The 21,873-nt window shown below is 41.9% G+C and overlaps 1 protein-coding gene across 1 annotated transcript in view; it reads right to left on the bottom strand.

Moving 5' to 3' along the window:
• Positions 1 to 264: 264 nt before the first annotated feature.
• LOC142313138 (uncharacterized) overlaps positions 265 to 21,873 on the bottom strand; it is a 180,911-nt gene continuing 159,302 nt past the window's right edge. Inside the window, exons 23-30 of the mRNA XM_075352125.1 lie at positions 17,824 to 17,910; positions 16,725 to 16,815; positions 10,427 to 10,533; positions 10,118 to 10,297; positions 9,913 to 10,036; positions 9,732 to 9,829; positions 7,477 to 7,567; positions 265 to 1,654 (exon numbers count right to left, since the gene is read on the bottom strand). Of these exons, the coding sequence (XP_075208240.1) occupies positions 675 to 1,654; positions 7,477 to 7,567; positions 9,732 to 9,829; positions 9,913 to 10,036; positions 10,118 to 10,297; positions 10,427 to 10,533; positions 16,725 to 16,815; positions 17,824 to 17,910 (1,758 nt within the window). The 3' untranslated portion in view covers positions 265 to 674. The remainder of the gene's footprint in view (positions 1,655 to 7,476; positions 7,568 to 9,731; positions 9,830 to 9,912; positions 10,037 to 10,117; positions 10,298 to 10,426; positions 10,534 to 16,724; positions 16,816 to 17,823; positions 17,911 to 21,873) is intronic.

Below are 21,873 nucleotides of genomic sequence, written 5' to 3'. Positions count from 1 at the left end.
CTCCGGAGGCATAAGCTATACACCCAATTGTCTGGGTCTCCCAATAAGGAGCGACAAAGAAATATTAACTTAAAGGGGCCGAATAATATTGCACACCCCAATTTTCAGTTTATTTTTTATAAAAGTTTAAAATAAGCAATACATTTTTTTCACCTTCACAATTGTGTCCCACTTGTTGTTGATTCTTCACCATGAAATTTAAATTTTTTATCTTTATGTTTAAAGCCTGAAATGTGGGAAAAGGTTGAAAAATTCAAGGGGCCGAATATTTTCGCAAGGCACTGTATATATATTTTTATTGTACACACACACACACACACACTATGAACTATATCAGAGCAAGCAGAAGATAGACATTTTCTTCCCCGATTGTGCAGAGCTTGGAGCTAATGTGATCTCTCTCTCCTGAGCATATGTCAGTGCTTTAATAAGATGCAGCAGGTGCAGACACAGGAAAGATGGCAGGGAAGGAGTTTGGGTGGAGTTCTGAGTGGGTGTGAGATACAGACTGCCGCCACCACAAAGAGTCATGGAAGTTTTAGTAATTGAACACAGGAAGTCAGGAGAAAGATTAACCCCATCAGAGCTGGAGCCAGCAATGAGGATGTGCTGCTAGAGCATGATAAAAGGTAATATTGCTAAAATAACATAATAGATGTGTGGAGAGGCACATATTAGCAAGATATATGAGAAAAAAAAATAACAGAAAAACAGTTTTGGTACTGGACAACTTCTTTAAGATCTGATTTTTGAGAACAAGATGGCTTCTCCTCTGTGTGAACTCTCTCATGTTTAACAACTTGTGATTTACTGGTAAAACATTTTCCACATTCTGAACATGAAAATGGCTTCTCTCCTGTGTGAACTCTCTGATGTGAAACCAAAGTTGATTTTTGGGAAAAACATTTTCCACATTCTGAGCATGAAAATGGCTTCTCTCCTGTGTGAATTATTTGATGTCTGGAAAGTCTTGATTGATCAGCAAAACATGTTCCACATTCTGAACATGAAAATGGTTTATCTCCTGTGTGAATTCTTTGATGCAAAACTAAACCTGCATTCCGTTTAAAAGATTTACCACACTGTGAACATGAAAATGGTTTCTCATCTGTGCGAATGCACTGATGTTTATCAAGATTTGAGTTATATTTAAAACATTTCCCACATTCTAAACATGAAAATGGCTTCTCTCCTTGGTGAATTATTTTATGCTGATCAAAATTTGCTTTCTGCTTAAAACATTTCCCACATACTGAACATAAAAATAGCCCTTCTACTTGGTGAATTATTTTATGCTGATTTAAATATGCTTTTCGCTTAAAACATTTCCCACATTCTGAACATGAAAATGGCTTCTCAACTCTGTGAATGTGGTGATGTCTTATAAGATCGAAGTCATAGTGGAAGCTTTTCCCACACTCGGAACATGAATATGGTTTTGTTGCTGTATGAACTTTTTCACTTTGTGTAACAATTTGCGATGAAGATGAGACCAACGGAATAGGATGAGATGATAGATCTTTACTCTGAAAGCGAGAGATTTCATGCGGCATAATAGCGGCCTCTTCATATGTATCTTGTGTCAATCCCTGATCACTTTTTTTAAAATCTGAAGATATTTCATGTCCTTCTTTGTTCAAAGCATAGTCATCTGCTAAGAATAAACATTTTTTAGTAGCATAAATTCAGGTCACAATTTTCAGATTTATATTTTTAAAATACTTAGAAAACCTTGGATGGTTTCCTTTACCCACTTCACAACATTTGACGTACCTATACATCATGGTCAGATAGAGGTTCACAAGTGCCTGATTGTTGTCATTGCAACCTTAGCTCCCAAAGATGACCTCTGGGTTAGCCAATTACAGCAAGCCTGTTAAAGGGAACCTGTCATCAGAAATTTCGCCCAAAAGCTAAAAGATTCCCCCTCTGCAGCTCCTGGGCTGCATTCTAGGAAGGTCCCTGTTATTATTGTGCCCCATGTGAGACCAAAATAAAGCCTTTATAAAGTTCTACCTTTTTGTATGCAGCTTCTGTAAATTCGTCACGGGGGCGGGCTCTCTGCCGTCCGTTATTCTGCCTCCTGGTCCTGTATGCCGCCCCCATCGCTCCTTTCCATATCTGATGCACCGCCCACTGCTCCAGCCATCCCCGCGCATGCCCAGTGCCAGTCTCACAGGACTGAGCAGTTTGACCGCTGGTGACGTGTGCGCAGGCAAGTGATTATGGACGGGACTGTGACTGTTATCAGCAAGTACCCGGCCATAATCTCTTGAGCGCGCAAACCTCTCCAGCGGTCAGACACACTGTGCTCAGGGTAGTGCTAGACTGTATGGGCTGCTTTCAAAGATGACGTCCCTTTGTCATGTGATAGTATTTTGAACACGCCCCTATCACATGACAAAGGGACGTCATCCCTGGAAGCAGCCCATACAGTCTAGCACTACCCTGAGCACAGTGTGTCTGACCGCTGGAGAGGTTTGCGCGCTCAAGAGATTATGGCCGGGTACTTGCTGATAACAGTCACAGTCCCGTCCATAATCACTTGTCTGCGCACATGTCACCAGCGGTCAAACTGCTCAGTCCTGTGAGACTGGCACTGGGCATGCGCGGGGATGGCTGGAGCAGTGGGCGGTGCATCAGATATGGAAAGGAGCGATGGGGGCGGCATACAGGACCAGGAGGCAGAATAACGGACGGCAGAGAGCCCGCCCCCGGGACGGATTTACAGAAGCTGCATACAAAAAGGTAGAACTTTATAAAGGCTTTATTTTGGTCTCACATGGGGCACAATAATAACAGGGATCTTCCTAGAATGCAGCCCAGGAGCTGCAGAGGGGGAATCTTTTAGCTTTTGGGCGAAATTTCTGATGACAGGTTCCCTTTAAACTATACCAGGAGCATTGTCGAAGAGGCTTTTGTCAGCGTATCACTGACCGGTATAATACATTGCAATGCTAGTGCTGCAATACATTATACCAGCGATCAGAATAATAAAAGTTAATGTCCCTTATAGGGACTAAATAAAAAAGGTTCAATAGGTTAAAAATGTAAAAAAAATGTTTTAAAAAATGAGAAAATAAAGAACAAAAAAGTGGAAAAAATATCATGCAATAAATACGTATATTTATGTAAATTTATAAACAAAAAGTATACTTGGTATAACAACGCCCTGAACAGCCCGATATATTAAACTGTCACACTAGATTTTAGTGGGAAATAGAATCTTTGGGTTGTGCTGAAAGCTAAAGGTTCTTATCTACAATTCAACACAATTACATCTCTCAGATGGTAGATGAACCGACCAGGGCAGATAATTAGCTGGATTTGGTCCTGTCAAATAGACCAGATATAATTTCAGATCTACAGGTCCAGGAGCACTTGGGCATCAGCGATCATAATATGGTTATTTTCAATGTAATATTCAGTACAACATTTGAAAGGGAAAATACTAAAACCTGGAATTGTAGGAAAGCTGATTTCAACAAATTAAGGGCAATACAGTATATTGTGGTACCGGGTTAGCCAGAAAAATCAATTGAAATACTATGTCCCAAGAATGACAAAAGTATTTTAGGAGTGATACCTTTACAAACAAGGATGAATCTACACAGGCACACAATTAAAAATTAACTGGACACGCCAGTGGGAAAACATTTCTCCAGACTGGGACACAGTATGATAGATTTAAAAGTACGAATACTGAAAGGTCATTTTAAAGATGACACAGAGAGAAAAAGTTGGGAATTTAAACTGATAAAGATGTTTGGATCCTTAACAAAAGGACTCAATTTAACACCTGGTTTTATGACCCACTACATGGACACACTTCACAACTCTAGCAGAAGAACCTCAGAAGTGATCTGAACAGACACCTCCAACTCATCTGCGTTTCTAAGAAAAAAATTTAATTTGATTTCCTTGGCTTATCTTTAGGAGGCATCATCTTTCCCATGTCCTGTTGTAACATTCATATACTGTAAATTTTGTGATTTGGTCTCAGTAATTAATTTGTAATTTGCCTGAAGAAGGAGCCTTTGCGCTCTGAAAGCTTGCTAAAATAATTTTTCTAGTTAGCCTATAAAAGGTATCACTGCTAAAATACTTTTGTCATTCTTGGGACATAGTATTTCAACAAATTAAGGGAAGAGCTTAATCGTGTAGATTGGGACAATGTCATGGTAACTAGGGATATTGAACATAAATGGGATATGTTTAAGGATAAATAATAATAATAATAATAATAATAATAATAATAATGATATACTACTAGAGTCCTGTAAAAAATGTATACCCCCGGTAATAAAATGTCCAGGAATAAAAATAAATCATTATAGATAAATAAAACAGGACAAAGAATAATAAAACAAAAACAAAGGGCATTTAAAATCTTGAAGGCTGAGAATACTGAAATAGCATTTCAGAAATATACATTTCTCAATAGGAAATGTAAAAAATAAATCAAGCTACAAAATTAGCAAATGAAACATAAAATTACCATTAACATTAAAATAAACCTCATTTTTTTGCATAAATACATCAATGTCAAAAGGAAAAAAAGATGGTATCGGCTTCATAAAAGATTATAACAATGTATTTATAGAGGACAAAAGAAAAGGCTGAGATATTAATCAGGCATTTTTTATCGGCGTTCACCAAGGAATTTACTGTTCCAGGGATCATTCAACAAAGCAAAAATTTAAGTCTCCCCCTGATATAACAAATTTAACACAAGAAGAAGTATACCTATGACCGAGTAAATTAAACATTGACAAATGCCCCGGATTAGATTGCATTCACCCTCGCATATTGAAGGAATGGAGCTCAGTAACTGACAGACCGCTGTATCTTATCTTCTTACTATCATGTAACAGGGTTGGTACCTCAGAATTGGAGGATTGCTGATGTGTTACCAATATTTAAGAAATGAAAGAGGGTGGGTCCAGGCAACTAATGTCCGGTAAGTCTGACATAGTGTGCAAGGTTTTTTAGGGAAATGTAAGCAATTACATGCAACAATATATTAGAGAGAATAATCTAATAACTGACAACTAGCATGGATTCATGATAGATAAGTCGTGCCTAACCAACATGTTGGGTGCAGATCTGTCTATTGGTAATGCAGCTGATGTGATTTATTTGGACTTTGCAAAGGCATTTCACACAGTGCTACATAACAGTCTAGGGGACTAGGGGGAACTATAAGAAAATTGATAAGGAATTGGCTAAAAGATAGGAAACAAAGAGTAGTCATAAATGGTACATTCTCTAAATGGCCTACGGTCAGCAGGGAGGACCGTAGGAATCTGTGCTAGGACAGATTCTTTTTAATTTCTTTATTAATGACCTTGTGAATGGGAGTGAAAATAAAGTGTCAGTCTTTGCTGACAACACCAAACCATTGTAGGATACAAAAAACGGACCTTGATAGTACAATGTTATAAAATAATCTGGATAAGATGTCAGACTGGGCAGACACTTGGCAAAAGAGATTTAATGTTGCTAAATGTAGAGTAATGCACCTAGGACGGAGTGCAATTCGTTAGGATTCAACGACGTGTATGCGATGAATGTTTTAACGTTCAATCGCAATCGCACGTATCTGTCACACACTGCAATGTACCTTACGATGCCGGATGTGCGTCACTTACGACGTGATCCCGCCGACACATCGTAAGATATATTGTAGCGTGCAAAGCGGGCTTAAGGCCCTCATCCCTCATCTTTTCTCCTTTTTTTCCCCTCTGTTCTTTTTCTTTCCATTGTATTTATTTGTCAGAATATAAACACTGGTAATCCCCCAGTCTGGGCAAATCACTATTCTTTTTTTTTTAAACTAAAGCTGTTCCCGAAGGCCTGGGAGAGGCCTGTGCCAGTGACACGGTACATGAAAAACTTAAGGAAGCCATATGAGTGTGTGAAGTGTACTCTGCCTCAGAGGGTAATCGTTTAAGTATACGGTCTATGAATGAAGTAGCAGCTAAATACTTAGAGCGTACGAAGCAGCTGATCACAGTGTGTCGGGAAGACATGGTAGTTAGAAAAGATTTAATCGGGCTCTCAATTTGTACACTCGGAAATAAAGGTCAGCAAGCCAGACAAATTCCAGGTGTTACAGTTATAAAGATTCGAAGAAGATACGGTAACGTTTCAAGTTTATGAATAGAGTGCGGAACCCGTCAAGAGACATCATAGTTGATTGGAATTTGTGGAAGATTTCAAGGTGCCCAGGAATATTGTCAGGAACATTATTGGGAAGAATGGAAAACTCATCCTGGAGTTTATGGATAAAGCCAGAGTTGTGAGAGTGAAAATTGAAAGTTGTAATAAAGCCAAAATACCCCATGGAGATGGTATGGTTCCACTTCTCATTGCAGGAATGAGGGAAAGTATTGGATATGTATGGGTTCTTCTAGAATATCATATTGCACACCTGGAAGAAGTAATTGAACAACTTCATCAACTTAGGATGAGTTGGCGACCTCTTCAGGCCGGGTCCCAGAGAAAGAGAAGTGAGATCAATCTGATAAACGTATTGCCTCTTGTGTCTGGAAGTGGAAAGAGCCGAGGTTATAGAGAACCAAATTACACATTGAGCTATGGTACAAATGCTGAACTGTCCAAGCCCTCTGAAACGGGATCCAAAAGGAAGGATGAAGTGACTGACTGGTCTCTAGCTGGGGGTGGTGATAGTAAAATTCACCGACACACAGCAGAAGACGCCATGGATGATGAAGCCGTAGTAGATCTGCAAAACGAGGATGCCGATTATCTAGAAATGGCAAATCTTCTGTCAGCTCTGACTGAATCAGACATTGTATCAGTTATGAAAAAGGGTTTGATGCCAGGGACAAACTTCGTCTCAGTCGACAGAGAAGACTCTGTGGTCAGGTAGTGAAAGGTGCAAAGCCCCACTGCTTTAGGCAGAGGGCGGAGGCAAGATGGTGATTCTGGTACCTGTAGTACTGCGAGACTTATTAGGACGGGTCTGCATATTCACATACCGCTACCCATTGGTGTGTCTCATGCATTATAATGGTGTCTGTTTATTTGACACCTGGTCAGTGTGCGGAGATTGTTAACCCTCTGGAAAAAACCTCAGAGAGAGAGGATTTGCTTGTCATAACTAGGGCAGTGTGGGACAGCTGCTGAGAACTCCATGGGGATACTTCTATGGAGAAGTTGTATCCAAACCTGTGCGGGCATACCACAAGTGAAACAGATTGTAAAACCGCGTTTATGCTCCTTGAAGCCAGATTAGGGGTTGTATTATGTTCCCGAAGAGCACTTAATTGGTTATTTAACTTGCTGGACTTTGTTAGAGATAATGTTCTTCTGGCTATCTCAAGGAGCAATCACACCATGCACCGATTTGCTGTGCTCATCTTTGGACTCCAACTGGACATAGTTATGCCAAATATAATGAAACCATTCTGAGAATCTGTGACTTCTCTGCATCTAGCGATCACTACTCACCTGGGTAGTTGAATGTAGGAATCTCCTCTTTAATCCGCTCATCACCCCTCACATATGTCTCTGTAGTATTAATATGGGTCAGATCTTCACCCTGAAACAAATATTGTAAAAGTCTTGATGTCATTAATGCATGGGTCTGGAATTTCAATGGAGGGTAGGTCACCTTTGCAAGTGGTAACTAGCTTTAAATACCTGGGAATACACATACAGAGAGACCATACACTAGACCTGTAGACGAGTATAACACCACTTCTGGAGCACGTTAAACTTAAATATAACTTGTGGAGCAAGCTACCCCTGTCAGTGGTTGGCAGAATAAGTTTAATCAAAATGATATTACTTCCAAAGCTTAGCTATACACTACAACATAGTGCAGTATCAGTACCCAAATCCTTCTTCTCAATGCTGAACTCGCTTACTACCTCTTTCATATGGGGGAAATCCAGACCCAAACTTCGGTTATCCATTTTAGAGATCCAAGAGACTGGGAGGGATGGCTTTACCGGAGTTCTACCTCTACTACCTCGCGGGACAGCTTAGGGCACTAGAGACTTGGATGCCTGGATGTCAGCTGCCAAACTCTGAAGGTCACTTGGCACACGCGGCTGGGACTGATTGTTTAGTGGGTTTTCTGGAATCAGATGGACTGAGAACACCACGGCAATTACCCCTCCTCAGGTTGGCAAGATTAGTCTGGCGACAAGCCAAGAGGGTGGTACACTTCGAAGGGGTGGTGGCGGAACTCCCATTATGGAGAAATAGCCACTTCCACACTCTGAGAGATCACCCCTCGGCGCAATTCTGGGCCACTCACAGACTCACAGCGTCAATGCATTAGGTGATCTTTTTGTCCCGGGAACCACAACTTTCAAGTCCTTTGAACAAATCCAGATTGAATATAATGTTCCAAGATCACAGTTTTTTAGATACCTGCAGATTCGCACAGCGATTCAATCCCACATACAGAATATTGGAGTGAGGAAATTGATATCATCACTTCCTATGATAATTATTCTAAAATCACAAGGACCTCGAGGCCTCATCTCAGCTATATATACTTACCTGTTGTCGGTGGGGGTGGAGCCGGACCCCTTGCCAGCCCAGGATAGATGGAAATCTCTAATCCCCTCTCTACAGGGAGAGGAATGGGAAGAGATATTGGAATCTCCGACTGCGGTATCCCCGTCGGTTAATAATAAGTTGATTCAATGCTACAATGTCCACCAGGCATACCTTACTCCAACTCGATTATTTAGTATGGGCCGTTGTCGTACATTGGAGTGCGTGAGGTGTCATCTCTCAGGGGCAAATATCATACATATGATTTGGAGCTGTCCCAATATATCCTCGTACTGGCGGGGAATGACATCTCAGCTGACATCGAATGTGTCGATTCCTGTTTTGTGTGACCCTTTGATATGCCTGTTTAGGGTGGTGGAGGAAGAGTCATGGGATCATTACATGACAATATTCCTCAGAGAGGCATTGTTTCTGGCTAGGAAATTAATAGCTCTGAGGTGGATGGGAGATTCGAATCCAACTGTGCGGTTCTGGGTTAAACTAGTCAATGCAACCATAGTCTATGAGCAAGTGGTATATTATAATAGGGGGTGCCCGGGAAAATTTAACAAAATCTGGGGTTTGTGGAATTCTTCTCCAGACACACTTGCGGAGGTTTGAGGGAGATTATGCGGATAATGATGGTTCCCGTTAGATGTTGGGATATGAAACACTGTCCAATGGTATATTGAGATATAATAATGCAATGTGGCTGTTGTTGTTGTTCTTTTTCTCTTCCTCTTTCTATCTTGTTTTCAAAATATGGTCATGCTGATAGTTACAGCTGTTATTATGCTCAATATAAAATTATATATATATGCAAATGATAAGAAGTATGGATAATAACATTGTTCTATCTTAAGTGCTAAAGATATTATGGACTTTATATGACTGTTCATTGTTATATTCAAATATTACTATCTATATACTGAGCTATTTTTATATGGCAAATGTCAGTTGTACCATGTTTGAAATTGTTAATAAAACGAAGTTAAATAAAAAACCCAAATATTGTAAAAGTTACAGACAGATGGAGAAGTCCCATCTATGATCAGCTCTAATCCTGCCATCTCCACCGCTCTCATTACACAAGTATAACACATATAATACTGGAGGATAAAACAAGACTGAGCACAAGACCTTCACAGCCGTCTACACATCATAGGGAGATTTCATGCCACCTTCTCTCCATCTACCTGATGATCCTGAGGAACATCGGGATCTTCTTGTTTACAGTCCTGTGGGAGAAGAGGACGGGGACATCTCTCTGGTGTTGTCCTCTTACTGGATAGAGCTGGAGGAGACACATACAGGGACTGAATTCAATCCTTACATACAGATAATTATAGGCCGTGTGTATTTAGTCCTGTCTATTACCTGGTGATGTGAGGGGCTGGGGATCCTCCATCATGACGTCCTTGTACAGATCTTTGTGTCCTTCTAAATACTCCCACTCCTCCATGGAGAAATAGACGGTGACGTCCTGACGCCTTATAGGAACCTGACACATACAATGATACCGTCACCCCCGATCCCTTCATAGAGTTACTGTATAATGTCCCAGCATTCCCAGCAGTGTCACCTCTCCAGTCAGCAGCTCAATCATCTTGTAGGTGAGTTCTAGGATCTTCTGGTCATTGATGTCCTCATGTATCGGGGGGTGAGGTGGAGGCCCCAGGATTGGGCTCAGGGGTCTTCCCCATCCCTCAGACACAGGGGCCTGACAGCGCTCACTAGAGGTCTTCTTCACTACTGTGTAATCCTGGTTATGGAGAGACACAGTAATAAATCTCACTCCAGACATTTCCAGAGTCCTCACCTCTCCAGTTCTGTCCATCTGTTATTCCCATAGATAAGACTGATGTAATGTGACGTCATCAGAATCTCTCACCTCTCCAGTAAGCCGGAAGAGGATCTCTAGGGTGAGGTGTAATATCCTCTCCGCCATCTTGTCCCTGACACTCTCCATCCTCGACGAGTCAGGAAAAGTGTAGAAACCTAAACAAAAAGGCAAATGAAGACAAATCGGTGCAAAAAACAAAGAACAAAAAAAAATACAATGAATAGAGCTGCGATGTTGGTATAAAGGAATAATATGGTAGAGGTCCTCATACATCTAGAAGGTCAGACAGGGAAGAGCGATGTCCCGTCAGTTATATATAAATCCATATGAGATTTTCAGCTGTTATAATATAAAGATCTCAATGGAGAAAATGGAAAAAAAATAAAGAAAATAAATATCTCGCTAAAAAAAATGAAGAATAAGTGATCAACAAGTCCACTGCTCTTCCAAAATAGCAGAAATAAAGAAAATTGCACAATATATCACTAAATCAAAAATAAAATATATATATATTTTACCTAAAAATGTTGCTCATGCGTCCATTTATTCACTTTTTGAAGAATTACACAACAAAATGGAACTCAAAATTTGTTACCCAATTTCTTCTGAGCACGCTGATCCCCCACATGTGGTCAGAAACCTCTGTTTGGACAAATGGGAGGGCTCAGAACAGAAGGAACAATATTTGAATTTTGGAAAGCAGATTTGGGTAAAAAAGATTGCATGCACCATGTTGAATTTGTAGGGCCCCTAAGGTACCAAAAACCACCCACAAGTGACCCCATTTTGGAAACTAGACCCCTCAAGGAATGTATATAGATGTTTGGTGGGAACTTTGAAACCCCAGGGGCTTTACAGAATTTTATAACGTTGAGCTGTGAAAATAAACAAAATACATTTTTACCACAAAATTGTTACTTTAAACCAAGTAACTTTTTTTTTTTTAATTTTTTTTACAAGGGTATCAGGAAAAAAATGCAACAAAAAATGCATTGTGCAATTTCTCCTCAGTATGCCAATACCTCATATGTGCTGGAAATCAACTGTTTAAGTGAACGGTGGGGCGCGGAAGGGAAAAAGCACCATTTGACAGCAAAATTGGCTAGATCATTAGCGGACGCCATGTCGCGTTTGGAGAGCTCCTGAGGTGCCTAAACATTAGCGCTCCCCCACAAGTGACCCCATTCTGGAAACTAGACCCCTCAAGGGTTTTATCCAGTGGTATAGTGAGCATTTTCAACCCACAGGTACTTCATAGATTTTGATAAGCTTAGGTCGTCATATTGAAGAATTTCATTTTTTTCACAAAAATCTTACTGTAGCACCAAATTTCTCACTTTATCAAGAGGAAACACCAAAAAGTGGACCCCACAGTTTGTTATCCAATTTCTTATGAGCACAGGGATACCCCAAATGTGGCCAAAACCCTCTGGACAAACAGGAGGGCTTGGAATGGAAGGAGCACCATTTCAATTTTGGAAAAGCTAAAATAGATTGTGAGCACCAGGTTGCATTTGCAACTTGTACAGCAAAAACCCCCACAAGTAACCCCAATTTGGAAACTAGACCCCTCAAGGGTTTTATTCAGGGGTATAATAAGCATTTTGAACCCCCAGGGGCATCACAAAAATGTTCTAGCAGCAAATTTCTCACTATTAGGCTATGTGCCCACGATCCAGCGACACGGAGTCTACGGAGATGTGAGTGATGTCCACGGGAGAACGCAGCTGCACGTGACGACGATCCAGGTTCGGGCCGCTGCTGACTTTAGCTCTATTCTTTCCGAAGAGAACACTCGTCTCTGCAGTATAAATTGACATTCTGCAGTGCCAGATGTCAGTTTATGCTGTGGAAAAAGTAAGCACAGTGGGCAGGAGATTTCTAAAAATCCTTCCACTGCACCTCTACTGTACAACGCAGCGTTTTGGATGCAGCGAACACACAGCGTCCAAAACACTTGAAACCCTAATCGCAGGCACGCAGCCTAAAAAGCTGGGATGGATAGGCAGATGTCAAATATATATAATGTCCCACCCCCTGCATTTTCTAAGCTGGCTCCCTTTAGTGACTTTCATGTGACAGTAAAGTGTGCCTAGCCTTGTATTTAGCCAAAAAATAAATAATTAAAATACAAACAAACCGTGGGGTCCCCCCATTTTTGATAGCCAGCTAGTGTAAAGCAGAAGGCTGCAACCTGCAAACCACAGCTATCCGCTTTACCTTAGTTGGTGATCCAATTTGGAGGGCACCCCAGGCTCTTTTTTATAATTATTTATAAATAAATAATAATGAAAAAAAAACGTGGGGTCCCCCAAATTGGATCACCAGCTAAGGTAAAGCGGACAGCTATGGTCTGGTATTCTCAGGGTGAGAAGGTCCATAGTTATTGGCCTTTCCCAGCCTAAAAATAGCAGGCCGCAGCCGCCCCAGCAGTGGCGCATCCATTAGATGTGCCAATCCTGGTGCTGTGCCCCAGCTCATCCGCTGCCCTGGTGCGGTGGCAAATGGGGTAATATATGGGGTTGATACCAGCTGTAATGTCACCTGGCATTAAGCCCTGGGGTAAGTGTTGTCACGGCATCTATCAGATACTCGACATCACTAACCCAGACAATAATAAAAAAAGAAAATAGACAAAAAAAAAATGTATTTGAAAAAACACTACCTTAAACATTCCCTCTTTCACCAATTTATTGAAAAGAAAAAAAAAAATCTGGTCCGCTGTAATCCATTTTAGACGTCCCACGACAACTGTGTTCTTGGATATGGGGATACGCTCCGGGAACGTATCCACCATTTTCTGGAAGTATAGATCCTCCACGTGGTGAGTGTGAGTGCAATGATATTATATAAAATCATTACATATAGCGGGATCTATTTCACCTGTTTCTTATATATTATAGAGTCATTACACACAGAGGGATCTATTTCTATATATTATAGAGTAATTACACACAGAGGGATCTATTCCTATATAAGTATTATATAAAGTCATTACACATAGAGAGATCTATTCCTGTATACTATATAGAGTCATTACACACAGGGGGATCTATTTCACGTGTTTATTATATATTATGGAGTCATTACACACAGAGGGATCTAATCCTGTATATCATATAGCCATTACACACATAGTGATCTATTCCAATATATTATATTGAGTCATTACACACAGAGGGATCTATTTCACATATTATATAAAGTCATTACACACAGGAGGGATCTATTTCACCTGTTCATCTGTAACATCATTTTTCAGTTGGTTTTATAAAATATTCTAATTTTCTGAGATAATGACTTTTGGGTTTTCATTGCCTGTAAGCCATAACCATCAACCTTAACAGAAAAAAACAGATTACTATTATTATTAATAATAATAATCTGTTTATTTATTTGAATGTTAATGATAACCAATGAAAACCCAAAAGTCATTATCTCAGAAAATTAGAATATTTTAGAAGACCAACTGAAAAAATGTTACACTCAGAAATGTTGGCGCTTACTGAAAAGTCTGTGCAGTAAATGCCTCAATACTTGGTCGCGGCTCCTTTTGCAGGAATTAATACATCAATGGGCAATGTGGCATGGAGGCGATCAGCCTGTGGCACTGCTGAGGTGTTATGGAAGCCCAGGTTGCTTTGATAGCAGCCTTCAGCTCGTCTGCATTGTTGGCTCTGGTGTCTCTCATAGATTCTCTATGGGGTTTAGGTCAGGCGAGTTTGCTTTTTCCACAGTGATACTGTGGTTAGTAAACCAGGTATTGGTACTTTTGGCAGTGTGGACAGGGGCCAAGTCCTGCTGGAAAATGACATTTCCATCTCCAAAAATCTTGTCAGCAGAGGGAAGCATGAAGTACTGTAAGATTCCCTGGCAAACGGCTGCGCTGACTTTGGTCTTGATAAAACACAGTGGAACAGTGGAGCTACACCAGCAGATGACATGGCTCCTCAAACCATCACTGATTGTGGAGACTTCACACTAGACCTCCAGCAGCTTGGATTGTGGCCTCCACTCTTCCTCCAGACTCAGGGACCGCGATTTCCAAATTAAATGCAAAATATAATTTAATCTGAAAACACTTTGGACACTGAGAACAGTCTAGTTCTTTTTCTCCTTGTCCCAGATAAGACGCTTCTGGCGTGGTCTATTGGTCATGAGTGGCTTGACACAAGGAATGCGACAGTTGTAGCCCATGTCCTGGATACGTCTGTGTGCGGTGGCTCTTGAGGCACTGACTCCAGCAGCGTCCACTCCTTGTGAATTTCCCCCATATTTTGAATGGCCTTTTCTTAACAATCCTATCAAGGCTGCGGTTATCCCGGTTGCTTGTGCACCTTTTTCTACCACACTTTTTCCTTCCACTCAACTTTCCATTAATTTACCTGGATATAAACACTATGAACAGCCAGCTTCTTTAGTACAGACCTTTTGTGGTTTACCTTCTGTGTGGAGTGTGTCAATGACTGCCTTCTGGACATCTGTCAAGTCAGCAGTCTTCCCCATGATTACATAGCCTACTGAACCAGACTAAGGAACCCTTTTAAATGCTTAGGAAGCCTTTGCAGGTGTTTTGTGGTAATTCTAACTTTTCAAGATGCCTTTTGGGTTTTCATTGGCTGTAAGCCATAATCATCAACATTAGCAAAAAAAAACTCTTGATATAAATCACTTTGTGTAATGACTCTATATAATACACACGTGAAATAGATCCCTTTGTGTGTAATGACTATATAATATGTTTCCCTTTTTGTATTGAATTACTGAAATAAATTAACATTTTGATGATATTCTAATTTATTGAGATGCACCTGTATATGTTATAGTTCTAATTCTATATTCATCCACATATAATATGTATTTGGGTTCAAAGAAAGCCAATATACAATAAAAAAAAGCGACCGACTGCAATGCGACTAACAAGAATCTGTGACTTCTCTGCATTTATTTAGAGAGTAGTGTCTGCTCACTCGAAAAATTGGGTGCTCGAAAAAAAGAAGCCAAATAAAGGTAGATTATTTTCGGCACAACATAGGTGAAATAATAAGAATCCAAAGAATAATATTTGCAATATAAGTCCACTTTTTATTTTTCAAGCAGAAAAAAGGGGTAAAAAAAAGAGAATAAAGATGTCCAGTGACCAACGTTTGGCCTCTTTGGGCCTTTATCAAGGTACTTTTCTGTAGAGTCTGTGTGCACAGTGTCTTATAAAATAAGAGAAATGGCACTCAGGTGGATTCCATAGTTAGAAGCTTGTGGAAGATGTAGAGGGCCCTGCGTTACCAGTGTTGCGTCACCACCGGAGTCTGCTCCAGCGGCTTCTGTTTCGATCTCCAGACGACGTAGTGTTCCTGCCGTGGATGGTGCTGGTGATGGGAGAGGAGTCGATGCCAGCGGCGCCGGTGGGCGCAGGCTCCAATCTTCCACTGGGCTGGGTTATCTTGGGATCTGCTGTACCACTGGCTGACTGTGTGTGGCGTGTGTCTTCCAGCTGAAGTTGCCAGCTTTCAGCTACAGCCAATGGGAAGACACCACACCCTTCTTAGTTCCCCTCCTGTCTGCTCACCTCTGCCAGAGATAATTCTGATTTCCTGGCTCCTGATCCGCCCTATTCTGTTTTGTGATTCCTGTGTGCTGACTTCTGCGTGTTTCTGACTACCCTTCTGCCTGCTGTTTTTGTACCTCGCTGCCCGATCCGGATTTGACCTCTGCTACATTTTCTGATTACGTCTCTTGCCTGCCGATTCTGTCCCTGTTCTGCTATTCCTGGTTTGACCCTGCCTGACAACTACTCTCATCAGACTGCAGCCTTCCACAGGTAGTGATCTCCAGGGCCCTGTGTAATTCCAAATCCCTGTATAGGGGTTAAAGGGTTTCAGGGTTCTGGGGGTCCTGCTTGGTGAGTGGCTTCCCTCTAGCCTGTCCATTACATCCCATCTGAGTCTGTTGATCCAGGCAGGCGTTACATTAAGGAACTGACAAATGTTTCCTGCATCTATGTTGTAGCGAACACAAGGACATGTGTTGGACACCAGTCCTATATCTGGACCTGTTTCTTATACTTCAGCAAAATATAGGGAAAGCCCCCTATGAGGTATTGTGTGCACAGATGTCCTATTTACTTCCAATATCTGTGTGGGTATGCAAATCATGAGATCCACCTTGCTTAGGAAGAGAGAAGAGATATCTCATGGGTCTGTATTCATACATGCAAGATGCTGTTGTCCTCAGTGTTCTGAGATAGTATCATCAGTGTTACCAAAGGCAAATCAGCCCTCAAAGGGTCATAAGGAACCTGTGTCCTGGACTAGAGTGCAGCCACGTGCATTTAGTGGTCACTACTCACCTGGGTAGTCGTATGTAGGAATCTCCTCTTTAATTCGCTCATCACCCCTCACATATGTCTCTGTAGTATTAATATGGGGCAGATCTTCCCCCTGAAACAAATATTGTAAAAGTCACAGACAGATGGAGAAGTCCCATCTATGATCAGCTCTAATCCTGCCATCTCCACCGCTCTCATTACACAAGTATAACACATATAAGGCTGCTTTCACACTACGTTTTTTTAACATGCGTCATAAACTTTTTTTGCTGTAAAAGCGGATCCTGCTTTTACAGCAAAAAAAAAGCATGCAAACGCATGTGTTATTTTGCAGGATCCTGTCACTTTAAGTTTATGGGCGGGCATTGGAGTCATGTGATCAGGAGTTAGTGGAACTGAACGTGATAGACTGGGAGCCGGCTTATGACAGCTGCGGAAGCTCGTAACCAAGGTAAACATCGGGTAACTTGCTTGGATACCCGATATTTACATTGGTTACGAGCATCCGTAGCTGCTAGGAGCCGGGCTGCCTGCTCCCTGCACACGTAACCAACGTAAACATCGGGTAACTAAGAGAAGCGCTTTGCTTGGTTACCCGATATTTATCTTGGTTACTAGTGTCTGCAGCTCTCAGGCGGGGGAGAGAGAGAGGTGAGAGAGAGGAGAGGGAGAGGAGGAGAGAGGGACTGATCACCCGAGGCTGGTTTCTGGGCATGCTGAGTAGAGCAAGCAGGATCCTGTCTATCAGCACGCCAGCGTTCACATGTGTTAGCATGCAGTATAGTCAGGATCCAGCAATTTGCAGTATTTGGACGCTGCTCAAAAACGCTACAAGTAGCGTTTTTAAAAAATGTTAAAAAACTGCAACTCGCTGGATCCTCACTATAACGCACGCAAACGCAGGTGAACGCATGTTGACGTGAGTCCATTGCAAATGCATTGAAATGAAAACGCATTTGCACTGGATCCGTTTTTGCGTTAAAAAAACGTTCATGACGGATGTTAAAAAAACGTAGTGTGAAAGAAGCCTAATACTGGAGGATAAAACAAGACTGAGCACAAGACCTTCACAGCCGTCTACACATCATAGGAGATTTCATGGCACCTTCTCTCCATCTACCTGATGATCCTGAGGAACATCGGGATCTTCTTGTTTACAGTCCTGTGGGAGAAGAGGACGGGGACATCTCTCTGGTGTTGTCCTCTTACTGGATAGAACTGGAGGAGACACATACAGGGACTGAATTCATTCCTTACATACAGATAATTATAGGCCGTGTGTATTTAGTCCTGTCTATTACCTGGTGATGTGAGGGGCTGGGGATCCTCCATCATGACGTCCTTGTACAGATCTTTGTGTCCTTCTAAATACTCCCACTCCTCCATGGAGAAATAGACGGTGACGTCCTGACACCTTATAGGAACCTGACACATACAATGATACCGTCACCCCCGATCCCTTCATAGCGTTACTGTATAATGTCCCAGCATTCCCAGCAGTGTCACCTCTTTAGTCAGCAGCTCAATCATCTTGTAGGTGAGTTCTAGGATCTTCTGGTCATTGATGTCCTCATGTATCGGGGGGTGAGGCCCCGTGATTGGGCTCAGGGGTCTTCCCCATCCCTCAGACACAGGGGCCTGACAGCGCTCACTAGAGGTCTTCTTCACTACTGTGTAATCCTGGTTATGGAGAGACACAGTAATAAATCTCACTCCAGACATTTCCAGAGTCCTCACCTCTCCAGTTCTGTCCATCTGTTATTCCCATAGATAATAATGATGTAATGTGACGTCATCAGAATCTCTCACCTCTCCAGTAAGCCGGAAGAGGATCTCTAGGGTGAGGTGTAATATCCTCTCCGCCATCTTGTCCCTGTCCATATCCATCCTCGAAGAGCAAGAAAAATTGTACCAACAGAAATATAAAAAAATAGAAGATGAGTCTATGAAAAACACAAACCCCACAAAGTTGTGATATTGGTATAAAGTAATAATAAGGTAGAGGAGTTCATACATTTAGAGGTCAGACAGAGAATATCTATGTCCTTAGACGGAACATGTCAGTTGTAAAGAAATTTAGGTAATTTTTCAGCTGCTACAATATAAAGATCTTAATGTAGAAAATGAAAAAAAAATCCTTTTTTAGTTAAAAAGGAAAATAAGATCACAAAATAGGCAAAAATAAAAAGCACGGTCAGACTTCCTGTTCCGGTCCTGGCTGAGGAGGCAGCATAGAGGAGAAGCTCCCGACACCCCTCTGAGAAACCGACGATAAACAGCATACCCGGGCAAGTGAGCGAGCAGAGAGCAGCACGTCTGGTAGCAGGAAGCACACAGCTATGGAGCGGTACTTACTGAGGAGTGCTGGTGGTGGTGAGGGGACCTGCAGGAGTGGAGATCCTGACTGCCTGCGGGGAGAAGAGGAGACTGACATGGCACCTACAAGCCTGATGGAGGAGGAGCCAGAGTCCCCAGTGCAAGATGTGGTAATGGAAGCCAGGAGAGGGAGAAGTGAAGGAGATGAGAGCGGGGGGTCGGGGGAGGATGGAGCAGGAGAGAAATCGCTGCAGGGGATTGCAGAGGGAGAAACACAATGGGTAGAGGAAGGGGACATGGAGGAACAAGAAAGAGAGGAGGAGGAGGAGTGCAGCAAGCAAAGAGTGGCCAGAGACGCAGGAGACCGGACTGATCACTTAGACATGCAATATAAGGTGTCTAATCATGATAAATGCCAGCAGAAGCTGCATGTCAGAAACAGTAACATTCCTTCTAAAGCAAACAAGAAACTGCCGGCCACACCATTATCTAAATACTGTAAACAAATGGGGGAGGGTGGAAAATCCCCAGCTCAGAATAAGAGAACTAAGAAACCAGCACCACCTGCAGGCCAAGACAAGCATGCACAAGAGCTCAATGTTGATTATAAAAAATTGGCTGCCGAAGTGACATCACAGCTGTCAAAAGAGATTAAAGTGGCCATTGAAACAGCCATACAAACATCCCTAGCAGCTATGCAAAAGCAGATTAGTGGACATGCATCTAGACTGGCAGAAACAGAGCAGAGAATATCTGACTCAGAGGAGAAAATAATGGCTATGCAAGAGCAAATAGCAGCTCTAGTGAAATCTAACGATTATTTGAGAGATAAAGCGGAAGACTTAGAGAACCGATCGAGGCGAAATAATCTGCGCATTGTGGGGCTGCCAGAATCGGTATCTTTGGGACAGCTGGATAACATATGTGAACAGGAGTTACCTCAGGCCCTGGGCATTAAGGCTAAATTCAGAGTGGAAAGAGCGCACAGAGTGGGACCACTGAGACAACAAGAAGCGAATAGGGGAGAGGATCCAAACCCAAACAAGAAAGCCCCGCTGAGGGCTAGACAAGTGATAGTCAAATATCTTGATTATAAACATAAAGAGGAAATACTGAGGGCCTTTAGAGACAGACAGCGACCATTGCATTACCAAGGCAACAGACTGCTAATTTTCGGCGATTATTCAGCAGAAGTCTCCAGAAAGAGAAAAGAATTCAGCAAAGTATGTTCATTCCTGTATAACAAAAAAGTCAAGTGCCAACTGCTATACCCTGCCACACTGAAAGTCAGAAATCTTAATGGCTCGTTTGCATATTACAAAGACTTTAAAGAAGCAGAGCGTACTCTCATGGCAGAACAAGATAAGAATCGGGCTGATGGACAAAAAAGAGAAAACAATGGAGAAGGGACCAGCAGAGGAGGATCTCCAAGAGGCCCAGGGAAAGACTCGAGAAGCTTTGAGGAGCAATCGCGGGTGGAGAGTAGAGAGGAAAGGAGATTGAGCCCAAAACAACAAAATAATCCTCGCTCGGAACACAGAGACTAACTGTTGGAAATGGTTCATGATAACTGAACTGAACTAGATATTGCTGGTCCTGTTCTCGCACTCTCTCACTCTCTTGATTTCACTCTCTCATGTTCAGTTTTGCTTTCACGCTTGCTATCAGTTTCACTTTCAGTCTTACTCCTAACGTTCAGTCTTACACTCTCACTCACTCTCAGTCTCACACTTTTTTTTTTTTTTTCTCCCTCCCTCACATATTCAGTCTCATTTTCAGTTTCACGCTTACTTTCAGTTTCACACTCACTCTCATACTCAGTTTCATTTTCAGTCTCACGCTCACTTTCAGTACCTCACGCGCTCTGTTTCACTCTTTTTCTCTCGCATATTCAGTCTCACGCTTACTTTCAGTTCCACTTCCAGATTCACTTTCATTCTTACTTTCACTCGCCTTTGTCCAGGAACGACTTCCAGGTGTAAATGAAGTGGATCTGTCTGCTCTGAGTGCGGGGATGACCACCAGAAAATAGAGCTAAGTTGGACTTGAAGTCCTTATAGAGTTTTTGTCATACTGTACTATTTTTGCCATTATTTAAGGCTTGTTCATGTGACTCATGTGAATCCGGGGCTAGAACGTATACTCTAAGGGGGGTGACTAGGGAGCTCAACAGTTTGGCTAGGAAAAGGGGAAGTCATCAGCATGGCGAAAAGAGCCAAAAATTTCCCAGAAGGGAAAACGTGTTCTACAGTTACTTGTTTATTGTTATATTTGTTATACATACAAGGTGGGGAAAAGATATATCAAGCCTGGGGGGCAAATTCTATACCTGGTAATAATTGTCTCGTCTCTTGTGAGTTTAGGGCCCACAGGGGAGGAAGTAGTAAGAGCAAAATACAAAGGCAAATATGGTACAAATAACTACATGGAATGTGAAAGGCTTGAGATCTCCTAACAAACGAGCAATGATACTAAGACATCTGAAAAGACTAAAAACAGATATTGCATTATTACAGGAAACGCATTTGAGGAAGGAGGACTTTTTCCGCATGAAGAAATACTGGGTGGGTACTGTATATGGGGCAGAGGCACAAGGTAGGAAAGCGGGGACAATGATTCTAATACATAAACAGCTCAGCCATGAAGTAGTGACACACGAGGCAGACGACCAGGGACGGTGGCAGCATTTAACAATCATTAGTCCAGCGGGTAAATTAAGTATCTATAATGTTTACGGTCCAAACTCCCAACAGAACATATTTCATGATGGCATAAAGGCCAGCATACTAGCAGATGGGGAGACCAACATCATAGTAGGAGGTGATTTTAACACAGTTCCAGACTCAGCTGAAGA

Source organism: Anomaloglossus baeobatrachus, chromosome 5 (genome assembly GCF_048569485.1).
Source record: "Anomaloglossus baeobatrachus isolate aAnoBae1 chromosome 5, aAnoBae1.hap1, whole genome shotgun sequence".
In the NCBI taxonomy this organism is placed as follows: Eukaryota; Metazoa; Chordata; class Amphibia; order Anura; family Aromobatidae; genus Anomaloglossus; species Anomaloglossus baeobatrachus.
Note: the sequence above shows the minus strand (reverse complement) of the source record. Positions and strands in the feature narration are given on the sequence as shown.